Source organism: Phaethon aethereus (assembly GCF_964289735.1).
Source record: "Phaethon aethereus genome assembly, chromosome: 13".
Classification (NCBI taxonomy): Eukaryota; Metazoa; Chordata; class Aves; order Phaethontiformes; family Phaethontidae; genus Phaethon; species Phaethon aethereus.
This window is the reverse complement of record NC_138589.1, coordinates 21,523,607-21,539,575: the sequence shown is the minus strand read 5'-3', so window position 1 is coordinate 21,539,575 and position 15,969 is coordinate 21,523,607. Positions and strand designations below refer to the sequence as shown.

Here is a 15,969-nt window from a genome sequence, read left to right as displayed (position 1 = left end):
GGCAGCGCCGTGGGCACGGAGCCCACGGGGACACAGGCAGACCCCAAAGCCACCCCCCGCAGGGAGCCGCAGCCCTCCCCGGGGACTCTGGGGGCGTAAACACCCACCCTGGGGTCTCTGACCCCAGAGCTGCCACAGGGGACGCCCTGTCCTGGGGGGGACGCTGCAGTCGGGGGACCCCAGCTCTGTCCCGGGGGGCACGGTCAGCAGAGATGGCCCATCCTCATCCCCAGCTGGGAGAAGTCCCCGTCCTGCCACAAGCAGGAGCACTCCCAGGGAGGGGACACCCCTGTCCCCGTGCCAGGCGGGGGCACGCCAGGACCCAGCACCAGGGTTGGGGGTTTTTGAGGGGGACACATGTACCGTGACTGGGTTGCGGTGGGAGAGTGGGGTCCCGCAACCTGAAAAGGGGCCCAAGGCGGGGTCCGGAAGGCCGGTGACAGTGGCACGGGGGTGGCAGGGGACCCGATAACGGGGCGAGGGGGGCGGGAGAGGCACCCGGGAGAGGCGGGAGGGAGCACCGGGGCCAGTACCGCGGACGAGGAGCGGGGGGGTTAGCCGGTACCTTCGAGGATGACCTCCCTCCCGGCTCGCTTCAGCGCCTGGACGGCTTGATCGTGGGTGGCATCCCGGAGATCGACGCCGTTAACGGCGAGGATGGCGTCGCCCAGACGGAGCGCCCCGCTCCGCTCCGCCGCCAGCCCCGGGAAGATACGTGAGATGAGCACCGGCATACGATTCTCCCGACCTCCCTTGATGCTGATACCGAGCCCTCCCGCCTCCGCCTTCACCACCCGCACCCTCCGCACGCAACCGGGGGCCGCCTCCGCGTTGCCGTTAACCACGCCGTTAAGCACCGCCGCCTCGCCGCTTCCCGGTTCTGCCGTCAGGCTCAGCGCTTCGCCGTTCAGCTCCGCCGCTACCCGCACCCAACGCTCCCGTAGCAGCAGCTCCAGCAGCCCCGCTTTGCAAGCGCGGGTCCACACGGCCATGCCGCTGCCGCCGCCGCGCAACCGGGAGTGGGGGCGGGGTCTAGCGGGGAGGGGGCGTGGCTACCGCGCTCCGCCCCCGCCCGCATGGCGCGCTGCGGTAGGCTCTGCGCTACGGGAGAGGCGGGGCTGGAGCGTCCCTCCCCTCCCTTCTGAGCGACCAATCGCAGCCGCGGCGGCGGATCACCGCCGCGGCTGCGATTGGCCGCTCCGGAGAGAGGGGCGATGAAGCCCCGCCCCGCGCTCCATTTCCCGCCCCGCGCTTTATTTCCCGCCCGGCTCTCCATTTCCCGGGCTCTGCCTAAAGTCCCCGCTTAGCAAAGCTGCGCCCCCCGCTCGCTCGCCTATTTTTTTCTAGGGGACCGAGCCGGCAGCTGTTCCTAGAGCCCGAATTTTCCTCTCCTTCCCCCAGAGCCCGCTCCTCGAGGATGGGGAGATGTCCTTTGGGGGTGCAAGGGGAAAGGAAAGTATGGGGAACCCCCAAATCTCACTCCCTCCAGGCACAGGGGTGCTGTCCCCGCGCTGCTGGCACTGCCGGACTTCAGGACTAACCATCCTGCTCGGTCCTGGCAGGGAGGGTACAAGCATAAACTGGAAATGGGGTACTGGTGTTACTGGAAGGGCTGGAGGACAAGGTGTCCGGCTTTCCAGCTAACAGCCGTGCATGCCAAGAGCAGTTGTTTGGCAGAGGGACCCCACTACACCCCAGTCCCACCAGCATGCAGCTGCAAGCTCCAGCTGGGTTAGCCGGTACCTTTCCCAAGGCATGGAGCAGGGGCAGAGGCTGCTCACCCAGCTGGGGGCGCTGCACATGGGTGCTAAGCACCAGCAATCGCTGTCTGTCCGGAGCCCAGCTCACTAGGGGCTGGGAGTCCCCTGCCCCAGGCAGCACCCCAGCACTCACCGACCCACCCGGCTGATGGCCGGCACGGTGAGAGAGAAGCCAATGCCATGACTTGAGGCTGCCCAGCAGAGCAGCCAGTGAGAAGGCAGCAGTTCCAGGGTGCCACCACGTCCCCGCGGCACTGGGAGGACCGGCACAGACGAGGCGGCAGTGTCCTCAGGCTCAGGCTGGTGTCAACCTGACCTGCTGCTCCGACACCAGGGAGCCCTGTCGGGCAAGGACGAGCCCCAAGCCTGCAGCCATACAGAACAACGGGGTTTATTCCTACAACACCCTAGGAAAGCAACACACAGTTTCTGTGGCTGGAGTGGCTTGTTCTGCTCTCAGGTGCCAAATTTCTTCTGTTGGACGGGCAGCGGCAGCTGGGTCTTGATGTCCATGATGGGCCGCTCCACCATCACAAGGCAGTTCTCGTCCAGGAGATCCGCGAAGAGCAGGGGCTGCAGAGCAGGGAGGGGGCAGGAGGTGAGAGGACCCCTCTGCCTTGGCATGCCGGGCTCGGCCGCACAGAGCTGCCCTGCAGCCGGCTCCGGCTTGGCTGTAACCAGGGGCATTGCCTGGGGGCTGCGCTGCAGGAGCTGCTGGGCCATCAGAGCCCACGACATCGCAGCTGTGCCATGACGGGGACCGAGACCAAGCTCTGCTCTGCCATGTGGGTGCCCAGCGCTGGTACGGAACCAGGAGCGACCGGGCACAGGAGCAGGTGAGGCCACAGGGACTATGGTCACAAGGCACGCCCCGGCCACCCCTCCTTGACGCAGCACAGGCACAGCAACACCGTCACCCACCTGGAACTTCTTACAGATCTTGAAGGCATGGAGCTGCCGCTGCCTGGCATTCTCTGGAAGCTGCTTCAGGGTGCTTTGGTTCATCAGGAGGGCACTGTTGTCCGGCAAGGGCTGCGAAGAGAGTGCACGGTACACCTCAGCGCTGCCCGGACCACCACCACCTCGGCGCGGCGCACCCCTCCCTCTGCTCCCAGCGGGGACGGGGACAGCCGGGCCAGGCAGGGGAGATGCCCTGGGCACAAACCCAGCCCTCCCGCCCAGGCACACGGGCTCACCAGGGACTTGTCGAGGACGCAGAACATGTAGACGTCGTGGAGCAGGATGTGTGAGGGGTTCTTGGGGTTGAAGGTGATGTGGGTGATGGGCGTGTCCCTCTCCAGCCAGAGCCTGTGCAGCCCGCAGTTCTGCACCATGCGGCTCCAGGCCGTGTACTGCTTCTTGGGGATGCTGAACTCAAACAGCTGGAGAGGCAGGAGGCACATGGGGCAGCGCGTGAGGTCCGCTCCTCGCGCCACCACCCCCATGCCGGCGCATGGGCAGCCCCCGCTGAAGCCAGACCACGTGTGCTGCATGGGGACAGGGTCCTGCCAGGGACAGCGGGCAGCAAAGGACAGCCAGGTCCCTGTGCCTGCCCGGAGCCGCGGCTCTCCTGTCGAGCGGTGCAGCCAGAAAGCCTCAAGGCCAGGGCAAGAGTCACGGGGAAGAAACCAGGGCCAAGAGGGCTGTGACCTGGAGAGCTCGTACCTGCTGGTCTGAGTAGGCGATAACGAGGTTGTTGGTGACCGGGTGGATGGCGAGGGCTGCCACTGCGCAGTTGTACGTGGGCACCGTGCAGTGATGCTGCAGGGCAGGAGGGAACAGCACGCTGACAGGAGCAACCGGGGCCATGTCTGACACCCCACTCCTTCCCACACCCCCTGCTCCAGGGACACAGCAATCGCTTCCAGGGAGGGGTCCTACACACTGACCCCACCCTCACTCGGCCCCCCGAGGCAGTAGGGCAGCAGGGATCATTGCCGGCAGCACCCTCCAGCACCTGCCCCTACCTTGAAGCATTTCAGGTTGTAGATGTGGATTGCCCAGTCCCCGCTGACTGCGGCCAGCCAGTGCCCATCTGCGCTCACTGCCAGCAGGTAAACAGCCTCGGGAGACCCTGCGGAAACACCCTCATCAGCTGTAACTGCTGCTCAGGCCTGCAAGGAGCCCCAACCCCAGCGGACATTCAGACCCACGTTTCCCCTGCTGATATGGGTGCCCTGGCTCGTCCACCCATATCAGGCCACGAGAGTGGCACAAACACAGGGCAGAGCCTGCCAGGGTGAAAGGACCCCCACACCCCAGGGCAGGAAAGGGGAGACATGCTCGGCCCTGCACACCCCTCTGCGCCCACAGTGGGGACAGGACTCAGAGCCCGGCAACCTGCAGCCCCCCCCGGCTCCCCACCAGCCCGAACCTGAGGGCGGCCGCAACGTGTGCAGGTGTTTGCAGCCCCCAGGCTCCAGCAGCTGGAGGACATGGATGGAGCCTCGAGCGGAGGCGGCGAAGAGGCCGCGGGAGTCGGCAGAGAACTGGAGCTGGTAGGCCGGGAGCAGCAGCTTGGGCACTTTGGGGACCTTGAAGGGGGAGAAAGCAGCACTCTTAATCCCCATGCGTCAGCCCGTGAGCAATGCTGGCCGTGCCAGCTCCCTCGGGACCCCGCAGGCACCTACCAGCCCTCCCCGGCAGTGGGGTGGCCCGTCACCCTCCTCCTCACCTTCTTGACACTGACGCCATCACCCTCATATTGCACTCGGTAGAGGTGGAAGCGGGAAGCTGTGGAGTAGGCGACCCAGCTGCCGCAGGGTGAGATGCAGCTGCAGTAGATGTGCTCCGGACCCTGCAAATGCAGAGGGGCTGAGTGGGGCCCTGCAGATCCCCCAGCAGCCTGGCACACGCAGCTCTGCTGTCAGAGGGCGAGGGGAGACAGCCAAGCCCCCTCCTGCAGCAGTGCAGGCACCAGGGCGGGCCCCAGCCCCGGCTCAGCCCTACCTTGCTCTTGAGCTGCACGAGGTGCTCAGGCATGCGGCACACGGGAAGGACCTCGCCATCCTTTCCTGAGATGACAAGAAACCACGTGGTGCGGCAGCAACGGTGGGGAAAGCGCGTGGGTCCTGTTGAGCAGCTGCGGGATCCCAGGGGACCAGAGCCCGAGGGAGAGCCCAGACCCTTCCCCAACCTCCCCCAAGGCTGAACTCCCCGGGGCTTGGCCCAGCTCTGCTGGAAGCTTCATGCTGGCCATGCAGCCCCGGCCCAGGCACACACCACGCTGGGAAACGCAGCCCTGCCCATAGCCACACCACCAGTGCACGGCTGTGGGGCGGAAGGGGTCTGGGCTAAACCATCCCTCTGCTGCCCAAGAGGCAGGACAGTTCATACCCCAAATCCTGCAGGCAGCACAGGCTCTGCCACAGGGCTCGCACCGGAGAGCTGGGGCTTGCAACTCACCGGTCTCATTGGTGGACCCAAGTCTCCAGAGCTCCAGGTGCTGGGAGAACTGGAAGAGGAGCAGCCGGGCTTTCCTGGCACAGGAGACGAGGCGTCGCTGCATGCAGAAATGGGCAGACTGTCATGAACCCGCAGCCTGGGAGAAAGAGCTGGGCCAAAGCTGAAACGCCCTGGGGTGCCAGACTCTGGGGCGGGGAAGAGGAAGGACTTGGGTCCCATGGGATGGGAGCCCGGAGATGAAGACCCAGCAGGACCAGCAAGACAAGCTTGCCAACTTCTACCTCCTCGCCTGCTCCACGGCAGGAGCCTCCAGACATGCTAGGGCCAGGGAGGGGACCCAGTGGGGCAGGGAGGGGACCCAGTGGGGCAGGGAGGGCCAGCATTCTCCCGCAGGAAAAGGACAGCCCTGCCAACCTGCCTCGCCAGGCACGAGACCCCCCTCAGAGCCACACTCACGTGGGGGAAGATGAATTTGCGGAGCGCTGCTTCGTAGCCCTTCTTCTGCATCTTCTCCAGCAGCGGGCGGATCACCAGCTGGGCGTCCAAGCCTGTAAGCCAAGCAGAGCTCAGCCAAGCCGGTAGCGGGGAGGAGACCCAACCCTCCTCGTGGCCAGTCCTACCCCCGGAGATGAGAGCTGTTGAGCTGTGTGCCACGGCTCGCACATCGTGGGTGTGATGCTGGAAGGGCTTTGTCCGCACCCAGCGCTTCTCCAGGCTGCCCATCTTCACCGGCAACAGCTGAAATTGGTAAGTGGCCCCGGTCGAGGTGCCCACGATGATACTGTCCTCTTCCTGGGGAGGGAAACGAGGCTGGCGTTTGCAGGCACAGACCAGGAAGAACGAGTGGGCGCCGCCGGGAGGCAGGCAGGGACAGGCAGCCTCGCTCCCAGCCCTGCTCCTGCCAGCCCAAAGGCACCGAGCCAGGCAGCTCCTGCCCAAGCGCCTCTGGCCCAGCATGGAGGAGTCAAGCTGGGGCCCCAGATGCCTGGAGGGCACTCAGGGGGGACTCACCTACCTCTGACACAGCCAGCGAGAGGACAGCCGAGGTGCTGACAGTGTGGGACTCCAACAGCGACCCTCGCTCCCAGTCCCAGAACTGCACTCTCCCAAAGGAGTCTGAAGTGACGACGGTACCGCTGGAGAGGAAGGCAATGCTCCACACGATGCACTCGCGCTTCACCTTCTGCACGTGGTAGTTCACCATGACCCTCTGGACAGTGTGGCCTGAGATGGGGGAAGGGCGGTTGGGGGTGGCAAGGGGATCCCCCACAGCACGGCACGTGCCGGTGCCAAGGGGCTCGGGGGAAGGAACAGGCCGGGCTTAGTCCTTGGGGTGGGTGAGCTACCTGAGCAGACGTCGAACACACGCAGGATGTCGATGGAACCGGCTGCTATATGAGTGTCCGACGGGTGCCAGGAGAGGCACAGGATGCGGCCTGCAGGGAAGGAAGGTCCCGACGTGACCCTATGGACTCACAGCAGCCGCCCGCTCACCGGGGCTGGGGCAGCTGGGAGGGACGATGCCGCCGCAGCACCGAGCCCTCCCAGACTCACCTTTCTGCCTGTCCAGGTTCCGCTCGAACTGGATCCCCCCGGGCACAACTTGGAAGAGTTTAACTGAGCCGTCCTCGCAGCCGATCTGCGGGAGCGTCGGGGTCAGCCCGGCAGGGCAGGCGGGCGGGCAGACCCTCTCCTCTCTCCCTCCGCCGCCGCCCTGGCCAGGCCGCCCCCCGGTCCCGGCCGCACTCACCGCCAGTTGCGTGCCGCTGCCGTTGGCCGCCATACTCCAGATGGGCCCCCCGCAGCCATCGACGGAGCGGGCCGCGCACAGCCGGGCCAGGTCGTACTCGGTGATGTCCCCGCCGAGGCCGGCCCCGAAGAGCCGGTCTCCCGCCGCCCAGCACAGCGCTTCCACCGATCGGGTCTCGTGCCCGGGGATGACCTGGGGAGGGACGCCCGTCACCCCGCCGCCCGGCCCGCTACGGCCCGGTACGGCCTGGCCGCGCGCCCTCACCTTCTCCTGGAAGTAGTTGGCGGCGAAGTTGTAGACCTCGACGGCGCCGTCGGTGCGGGCCAGGGCCAGGCGGCCGCCGCGGGGCTGCCAGGCCAGGCAGCGCACGCCGGCCGGCACCAGCCCGAAGAACCGCACCCGGTGCACCTCGAACTCCCCCATCGCGCCCGGGCCGCGGCCCCGCTCCGCCCCGCGCAGCCCCCACGTGCGCGCGGCGCACCCGGAACCGGAAGTGGCCCTGGGCGGGCGGGGGGGTCGAGACCGGAAGCGGAAGCAGCGGCGCGGCGCGGCGGGAGATTCGGGCGCTGCTGGCAGGCGGCTCCGGCCCTGTCGGGGGTGCGGGACCGGGATGGGGGCACCGGGCCGGGGGCTTGGGGGAGCGGCCGGTGCTGGGCGGGGAGCGGGAGCGGCCTGGCCCGCTGAGAGGCCCGGCCCCGCGCCCCCGGGGCCGCTGGAGGGCACCAGCGCCCCGCGCAACCGCGGCGGCGGCCCGGGGCGGGGCTGGAGGCCCCCGGGGAAGGGGGTCTGGGCATGGGGGGGGGCTGCAGGGGCTGGGCGGGGGGGCCCGCTGCATCAGGGCCTGCCCCGCGTCGTCCCCACCCCGCCACGCCGACCGTGTCTCTCCGGTACTTCGCAGGGCCCGGAGCATGGTGCAGATCGTCATCTCCAGGTGAGGGCTGCGCGGCCCCGCAGGGCCAGATCCTGCCCCCGGCTCGGCGCCCGCGGCCGCGGGCAGGGTGGGAGCTGCTGGGTGAAGCTGCCCCTCTCGCCCGCAGCGGGGGTGCTGGCGGCCTGGCGCAGTGGGTGCTGGTGGAGCTGCAGGGCGAGGTTGAGCCCCGGCAGAGCGGCGGGCTGGCGGGGAGCCTCCTGGGAGACCTGCACTACACCCGCGAGGTGAGGCAGCCCGCGCCGCGTCGCCCCGGGACGGCCCCAGCAGCCGGGGCCTTGGCCGCCCTCGCCCTCCACCTCTCGCTTCTCTCTCCAGGGCGTCCCCGTGCTCATCGTGGGCCACCACATCCTCTACGGGAAGGTGGTGCAGCTGGAGAAGCCCTTTGCCGTCCTGGTGAAGCGGGGAGCCGTCCAGCCTGGCCCTGAGCCGGGCCCCGCCGGGCCGCACGCCCACTACACCGTCACTGCCCTCATCAAAACCAAACTCCTCTTCAAAACACGCCCCAAGCCCATCATCACCAACGTGCCCAAGAAAGTGTGAGGACTCAGGCTGGCAGCCAGGAGCTCCGCTCTGCTGCCAGGCAGCCCCGGGCCCTGCAGCCGGGGCTCGAGGAGATCCAGGGCTAGCCCTGGTCTTGTCCCTGCCCCAGCTGGAGGGCTCTGGGGCCAGCTTGGGGTGCTTGTCCCCCCTGTAATGCCTCCATTTCTGACAGCTGCCAAGCTCTGGGGCACAAATCCAGCTGCCACCCAGGCGAGGTGGGTCCTGGTGGGTTGAGACCTCCGAGCCCAGGCAGGGCTGTCCTACCCCAGGGGCTGCCCTCAGTGCCCCGACCTCAGCAGTTCCTGGTGCGCTGCCGCCTCTGCCTGTCCTCCTGCCTGCACTGGGGACCTACGGTGATGCCAGCACACAAAAAGCACCCTTGCAGCTGTGGGGGCAGCTGTGCCAGGCAGGGTCTGAGCCCTACCTGGGCATCGGCTTCCCTTGATTCCCCTCACGGCACTGGGGCAAGGGGACCAGGGCCACCACCCCCTTCCCCACGCACCACCCTTTCTCTGTGCAAGTCTTTATTTTGACAAATCAGTCAGGATATAAAAACAGACTTTTTCAAAATATGAAAAAAAACCCGCAGGTTAAAAAATAAATAGATTTACAAACAATTAGCAATAAGTATGAATACCAGAGAGCTACAAAAGTCTTCTAAAAAACCTCGTATTAAATTAAACAAAACCATCTAAATGCTCAATTGTAGAAAGATTTTTAAGCCCTGAAAAAAAAGAGGGCCCAGGGGAGGCGGCTGGCTGAATTCCCTGGGGAGGGGAACGGTTGGGAACCAGCTCTTCCCCGCCCTCCTCTGCATGCCCGAGCCCAAAACCCAGTGTCTCCCCGCTGTCTAGACAGACGCCGGGAAGGCAGTGGGGTTGGTATGATGGAGCCGTGGCTTGGCCGGAGCGTTGCCGTGGCCACAAGGGGCCAAGCCACGGCCCTGGTTTCTGCATGCCAGGGTCCCCCCCCTTGGCTCTTTGGCAAAGCTGAAGGGACGTGCTGCCCTCCTGGGGCAGGCAGACCCCCCTGAAAGGGGCTGGAGGGAGCCATCAGGGGCTTCCCTGTGGGTACGTGCCCGCACATACAAACAGCCGCGGGGCAGAGGCGGGTAGCACCAGCCAGCGGTGCCGGCACAGTGCCGGAGGGTAGACAGTGCCGCGTGGGGCCGTTTTGCCATAGCACCGTAGAAGGGACGGTGAGGTCCCCCATAGAAAGCACCGAAGGGTGGAGGACCCAGCCACGGTGGTGGGGTGGGGGGAGCCCGGCCAGCAGAGCTCCGAGCAGCACACCGGAATGTGCGGTACAGCACCGGGGGGACGCTGCCATCACCCCTGCAGCACCAAGGCTGTGCCCAGCCCAGCGCTGGGCAGCCCCGGCTCGGCCTCTCCCCAGCCAGCAGCCCGCTTTGTACAGAAAAATGAAAATAGGAAAAAACCAAAACAACAGAAAAGCAAGACTCGATCAGAAACACCGCGGCGGGTGCGCTCAGCGCTGCCCAGCACCTGACGGCTGCGCCGGGGCTGGTGGCGGGCGAGGAGGGGACCGTCGCCCCATCCCCAGCACATGCGGCCGCCCCGGCGCTCCCCACGGTCAGACCTCGGCGAAGGCCAGCCCACACTGCTCCTGCCGCTTGCCGCAGCGCCGGGCGACGATGGCCAGGTAGAGGGTGAGCAGGGCCACCCAGTAGCAGGCGTAGAGGATGGCACCCGAGACAAGGAAGGCCACCTCGGTCTCGCTGAAGAGGTCCTGGCTGTAGGCGGTGTAGGCCAGCCCGCCCAGCAGCACCGACACCCACACCGACACCGGCAGCAGCCCCACGAAGTTAACCACGATGGTCCGGCGGCCTGACGTGCCCCAGCCCGACTTGTTGATGGTGGCGATGGCGAACATCTTGGCAGGCAGCAGGCTGGACATGTAGAGGAGGGCGTAGAGGGACATGAAGATCATCTCGGCGTTGCCCCGCAGGAAGCAGGCATAGGTGGCCTTGATGATGCCCACCAGCTGCACCGTCAGCAGGAAGAGGAGGATGTTCCAGATGCGGCCGCGGTAGAAGAGCTGGATGACGGTGGCGATGAGAAAGAAGGGGAAGAAGCCGGTCACCACCGACTCGTAGGTCATCCAGAGGTGGTGCTTGTGGAACCACAGGGCGTTGTAGAGCCACTCGCGGAAGTAGGACTTGCTCCAGCGGGTCTGCTGGTTGAGCCAGCGCAGGTAGCGGGTGGGAGTCTCCGTCAGGCACTTGGAGCGAGCCGTGTACTTGGTTTGGTAGCCCAGGCTGAGTACACGGTTGGTGAGGTGCCGGTCGTCCCCAAAGCTGCACTTGCTGCCCAGGAAGGTCTGGTGGTACCAGTCCTCGAGGAACTGCTGCAGCAGGGCGTTGCGGTACATGCCCAGGGGCCCGCTGATGCACTGCACGCAGCCGAAGTAGGACTGGCAGGCGCGCTCCACGTTGAAGGCCATCCAGTACCGCACGCTGCTCAGGAAGGAGATCCACGAGTCGTACTTGTTCAGGATCTGGGGAGGGGACAGACGTGAGCCCGTGCACCGCTGCAACACCCCCAGCACCCTTGCTGCCCCCGGGCGCCCTCCCTCACGGCCAGGGTACCTGGACGTCGCCGCCGACGCCGCCGACGCGGGGGTCGGCCTCCAGGATGCGGAGCATCTCGGCGGTGCAGGCGGGGTCCAGCACCGTGTCTGAGTCACACACCTGGGGGCAGAGGGAACGTCGAGCCCCGCTCCTGCCGCCCACACACGCCCGGCAGACAGCCCAGCCCGCAGCCGGGCAAGCCCGAGCCGCGGCCGGCGAGACGAGGCAGAGCCCCAGAGACCGGCAGGCGGTGGCAGGGAGCGGAGTGCCCCGCTGTGCCCGGCCACCGCTGCCCCGGGCCACCCAGCCCCACCACGCGCCCCGGCCGCTGGGACCTGCCCCAGCCACCACCCCACACCCACGCGTGGGGGCCTGGCACCCCGCGCGGTGCCACACGGGGTGACACCAGCACGGGACACATCCTGCCCATGCCACAAGGGACGCACCGAGGAGGTGATGCAAAACCCTCGCGGGCAGTGGTGCGAGCAGGGCTTGACCCCTCAGGCTGCCCCAGTGGCAATTCACCCCCAGGCCAGTGCCAGTGGCCGGATCCAGAGCCAGACAGCTGGGTGCTGCCACGGGCTCGTGGGGCTGCTCCTGCTCCTCCTGCAGCCCCTCTGCCCGGCTGCACAGGCAGAGCACTCGCTGCCCGCATCCCCCCTGCCCGCCTGGCCCATGCATCCACCTGGATGTAGTCCACGGAGTCTCCGAGCGCCCGGAAGGCCGTGTACATCACCTCCCGCTTCCCGCCCCACTTCTGGAGGATGCAGGAGTAGGTGGTGCCGCGCACCAGTGCCTGGACTCGGGCCAGCCCTTCCCGCAGCCCAGCCTCCGTCTCCCCCTCGCCCCACGCGTGGAAGTTGCTCCTCCAGACGTAGCTGCCCGAGTGCTCGGAGCCCATCACGTCGTGGAAGATGTCCAGCATGTAGGTGTCGTCGGGGCCGTTCCCGTCCACCACCATCACTACTTTGAGGTCGGGGAAAGCGATGCGCTTGACGGAGCGCAGGCACTTCTTCAGGTAGTCGGGATCCTCCTGGTAGGCGGCGATGCAGAGGGCCACCGAGCGCCCCAGCCGCACCGGCTGCCCCTCGTCCCGCATGCGCCGGTGCTCTAGGAAGGCGAAGAGGCTCTGGATGAAGAGGTGCAGCCCCAGGATGGCCCCGTAGAGCCCGAAGGAGAGGTAGTGCTTCTCTGTGTGGATGAACTGGTACCCCGTGACGTAGGCGGCGAGGATGCCCCCCAGCACCGCCAAGGCGAAGAGGCTGGTCCCAACGACGCGCAGGGCCGTGGAGAGGCTCACTGGCATCTGGGGGGGACGGGCGGTGTCAGGGCAGGGCCGAGGGCACAGCCCGCAGCAGGACCCGCTGCCTGGCTCCCCAGAAGGGCAGAGCAGGGGAATCCCACTGGTCTGTTGCCCCACAGCCACCCCGTCCCTCACCAGACACCAGTTTGGGGGCGAGACCTTTCCCAGTGCCTCCATGGGGCCGGGTGGGGTGTGAGAGTCCGGACCACCCCACTGTGCACGGTGCCTGCACCCACAGCCCAGACCCATTCAACCAAGCGGGGACGCATCCGCTCCCGGGCGATGGCCAGGCTGGAGGATGGGGAAGGGCACGGGGACGTCGGGGACCCAGCCCCAGGGTGTCCCCAGGGGAGAGACCCTGTCAGTGCGGCGGGACCCCCGGGACCCCCGGCAGCGGCAGCACCCGGACTCCCAGCCCGCTGCAGAATGGGGACCCAGGGACAGGCGATGCAGGCAGCACGGGCAGGCGGTGCAGGCAGCTCGGGCACTCGCTCCCGCCTGGCAGCGGCAGGGACTGCAGAGCTGCACGGCGGGGCACGGTCATGGGGCGGGGGGTGCAGGCCGGCAAGGAGGTGCAGGCAGGGGGGCACGGGCAGGTGAGGGGGTGCAGGCGGGGGGGGGGTATGCATGACCACGTGAGGGTGTGCAGGCAGGGGATGCAGGCAGGGCGCAGAGCCACGAGCAGAGCCAGCCTCAGGGACCCCCGCGCCACCGGCAGCGCCCCCCGAGCAGCCCCCACCCCACAGATCGTCCCAGGGCCCCGCAGCCCCCTGTATCGGCCCGGCGCTCGCGGTGGGGCCACGGCCTGTCCCGCAGCGCCCCGGGACCGGGACAGGGACAGGGACTCACCGTGGTGGTGCCGGTGCCGCCGCTCGCCCCGGCCGCCGCCGCCGCCGCTATGAGCCCGGCCCGGCCCGCGCGGCCCCTTTATACCGCGGCGGGGCCGGCACCGCCCGCAGCCCGCGGGGGCCCCGCCCGGCACCGGCACCGGCACCGCCGGCACCACCCCCGGCACCGGCACCGCCCGCGGTCCGGCACCGGCAGCACCTGGCACCGGCCCCAGCCCCGCACTGCGGGAGCGATCGCCGGCACCGGCAGCCCCCGGCGCGGCGGCGGGCGCCACGGGCACCGGCCACAGCTCATTGGCCGGGGAGCACTGGGACACACGGGGACACCCCAGGGTCGCCACACCGTCTTCCGTTGCCCCCCCCGCCCTACTCTTGGGGCCCCTCTCATCACCCCACGTGTAACCTGCGTGTCACCTCCCCGTGCCACCGTGTCCCCCCACTGCCACGAGCCCCCTGGGGCTGCCCCACCGTGTCACCCTGGCCCCATGGCTCCCCCCAGGGACAGCAGCCCTGGGCTGGTCACACACAATGTCCCTGCGCCGGGCCGCTGGCAGGGGACAACCAGCCCTGGGAGGGAGCACGCTGAGTCCAGAGGAGCTGCAGCCTTGGCTTTGGGCTCAAATCCAGCACTTTTGGCTCCCTCATCCTGATACGGGCCATCGTGTCCTGCTGGGCTGGGAGCTGGGTGCAAGGTGATGCTGGGATTCGGCCTGGACCCTCCCAGCCCCAGGAGCTGGGGAAGGGGATCCCTCCGGCAGGAGCACCCTGGCCAGGCAGGTCCCCCTCGGCTGAGATCCCCAGCACCACGGTGATACCAGCTGGAAACTCCGCACCATAGGTGCCAGCACAGTGCCTGGAGTGGTTGGTGAGGAACTGGTGAGCCTGTGGGCGGCGGGGACGGGGCAGGGACACATTGGGACCCTCGGCACTGCCAGCGGGGCTCCCACGTGGCCCAGCTGTCCCTGGCAGTGGTGAGGCATGGAGGTGTGAAACCTGGCACGGTGCGGGCAGACCTGGCGTGGTCGTGCCTGTGCCACTGCCGTGGTGCTGCCGGGTGCATGCGGGGTCCCCATGGCTGCAGGTGCCCATCGGCGGGAAGCGGGGAGGGGGACAGGGGTGGCACGTCCCCACCCCACAGCCCGCCCCAGGGCCCCTTACCTTTTGATGCGCCTCTCCCCGCTGCCGGCCGGCGGCTGGCTGCAGCAGCGCTGCCCAAGGTGGAAACCGAACTCCTTCCTCCTCTGGCACAGCCGCCTCCTTGTTCCCCGCAGCAGGACAGCCGGACGGTGCCTGGCCAGCAGCATCAAAAGAGACTTTTCATTCAAAAAACATCCCCTGCTGCTCGCGGCAGGCCCTGGGGAGGCACAGCCGGTACGGCAGCATCCCGGTGCGTGCCCGTGGCCCAGTACCAGCACTGGTGCAGGCTGGCGGCAGCGAGAGCGAGGAGGAGCACTCGGCTGCCGCCGCTCTCTGGTGAGGACAATGCGCTTCCCGCTGCCCGTGCACACCCGGCCGAGCGACACGGCACGGTGAGGTGTGGGCTCAGCGCGGGCTTGGCGCAGGCAGCTTTGCTGGGGGTGGAGACACAGCCCGGCACCCCCAACCTTGCAGGGAAGGGGGGTGCAGGGCCCTTCACACCATCTGGCACGGCACGGCATGGGGCAGCCAGGAAACAGGTACCTGGGGCTGTGCACAGCGGGGCTGGGGGCTGCGCAGTGCGAGGGGGCTGCCCAGCGAGGGTCCCCAAGGGCTTTGGTGTGACCCCACAGCACCCTCGTCCACAGCCCTGCTCCCCCCACCCGGTGGGTGCCCAGCAGCTCCCAGTGCAGACGCGGGGCCCGCGGTGCACCCATGGGGGCTCCCCTGGCTGGAGGGAGAGGGGTGACCCCGCTGCTGGGCTGTCCCCAGGCACATGGCGGCGAGCGGTGGTCCCGGCCAGGCACCTGCAGGGTCCCACAGTCCCTGGCTGCGCTCCCGGCACACTCGGCAGCCCTGGCACGGAGGGGGCTCCAAGGGGTCCCCAGTGCAGCCCCGCTCCCAGCACCATGGCCCCATCACACTGGCAGGGCAGGGGCTCAGCAACGCCGGCTCCATTTCCCTCTGCCCCCTCCCAGGAAAATGACGTGGATTTGGCTAAAATCACATTTATAAGCCGGCTCCGCTGGTGCCTCCAGGGATCGTCCCCGTCCCTTGCCCGTGGGCACCTGGCAGCGAGTGTGCAAGAGCTGCTGGCCAGCTTGGCAGCCCCAGGACCCCTCAACAGCCGCAGGACCCCCCAGCAGCCCCACAGCGTGAGCTTGGTGCTGAGTGAGCGCCAGGCGGGGCCGTGCCGCAGCAGCCGGCTGCCTGCCAGCCCCTGGGGCGCATGGCTGCCACACTGAGGGGTCAGAAAGCAGAGCCCCCCTTCCTTCCCAGTCCCCTCGGGGGCAGCCGCGGCACCCGGTGCTGTTTGACCACCAGAGCACGAGGCCCCGGCCCCGTCGGCTGCTCCCCCAGCCCAGGGCCAGCCCTGGAGGCTGATGCCCACCCTCCCGCGGGACACAGAGGCTCACCAGGGCCCGCACCGCTGCCACCACCCCAAGCGCGCGAGGGCGAGCACAGCCCAGCCACGGGCCAGGTCGCGGCCAGGATGGCACCCGGGGGCTTCGCACGGCTCTCAGAGAGGTCGGGCACAGGGCTGAGCGTGTCTCTTTAATCCCCTGTCCTGGCCGCGGGGAGCCCGGGGGCAGCCGCTTGCCCTCCCCAGACTGCGGTTTCCTCCCTGGCTGGCACCCGCCAGCGGTGTCCTGGGGGCACAGCAAACCCTTCCCCTCGGGGAGCCGCTTGGCCCCAACGCCGGAGC

At 68.2% G+C, this 15,969-nt stretch overlaps 4 protein-coding genes across 4 annotated transcripts in view; 1 reads left to right on the top strand and 3 right to left on the bottom strand.

The window, feature by feature from the left end:
• Positions 1-1,004, bottom strand: part of SNTB2 (syntrophin beta 2) — a 6,599-nt gene extending 5,595 nt beyond the window's left edge. The window contains exon 1 of the mRNA XM_082005514.1: positions 566-1,004. Coding sequence (XP_081861640.1) covers positions 566-992 — 427 coding nt within the window. The 5' untranslated portion in view covers positions 993-1,004. The remainder of the gene's footprint in view (positions 1-565) is intronic.
• Positions 1,005-2,216: 1,212 nt separating this feature from the next.
• UTP4 (UTP4 small subunit processome component) lies at positions 2,217-7,338 on the bottom strand (the record flags this gene model as incomplete). Its single annotated transcript, XM_082005663.1, has 16 exons — positions 2,217-2,333; positions 2,682-2,792; positions 2,957-3,142; positions 3,426-3,521; positions 3,728-3,834; positions 4,135-4,294; positions 4,435-4,557; positions 4,710-4,774; positions 5,166-5,262; positions 5,622-5,713; positions 5,786-5,957; positions 6,181-6,389; positions 6,512-6,601; positions 6,720-6,804; positions 6,916-7,107; positions 7,180-7,338. 16 exons carry the CDS (start codon positions 7,336-7,338, stop codon positions 2,217-2,219), a joined length of 2,061 nt encoding a protein of 686 aa, XP_081861789.1.
• Positions 7,339-7,823: 485 nt separating this feature from the next.
• On the top strand, positions 7,824-8,386 carry CHTF8 (chromosome transmission fidelity factor 8; the record flags this gene model as incomplete). The annotated part of the gene is made up of 3 exons (XM_082005763.1): positions 7,824-7,846; positions 7,953-8,070; positions 8,162-8,386. 3 exons carry the CDS (start codon positions 7,824-7,826, stop codon positions 8,384-8,386), a joined length of 366 nt encoding a protein of 121 aa, XP_081861889.1.
• A 1,525-nt stretch (positions 8,387-9,911) lies between these two features.
• HAS3 (hyaluronan synthase 3) lies at positions 9,912-12,307 on the bottom strand. The gene is made up of 3 exons (XM_082005692.1): positions 11,662-12,307; positions 10,995-11,096; positions 9,912-10,903 (listed from the first exon to the last, which is right to left on the bottom strand). The coding sequence occupies exons 1-3, from the start codon at positions 12,280-12,282 to the stop codon at positions 9,980-9,982; spliced, it is 1,647 nt and encodes a 548-aa protein (XP_081861818.1). The 5' UTR covers positions 12,283-12,307; the 3' UTR covers positions 9,912-9,979.
• Between the last annotated feature and the right edge of the window lie 3,662 nt (positions 12,308-15,969).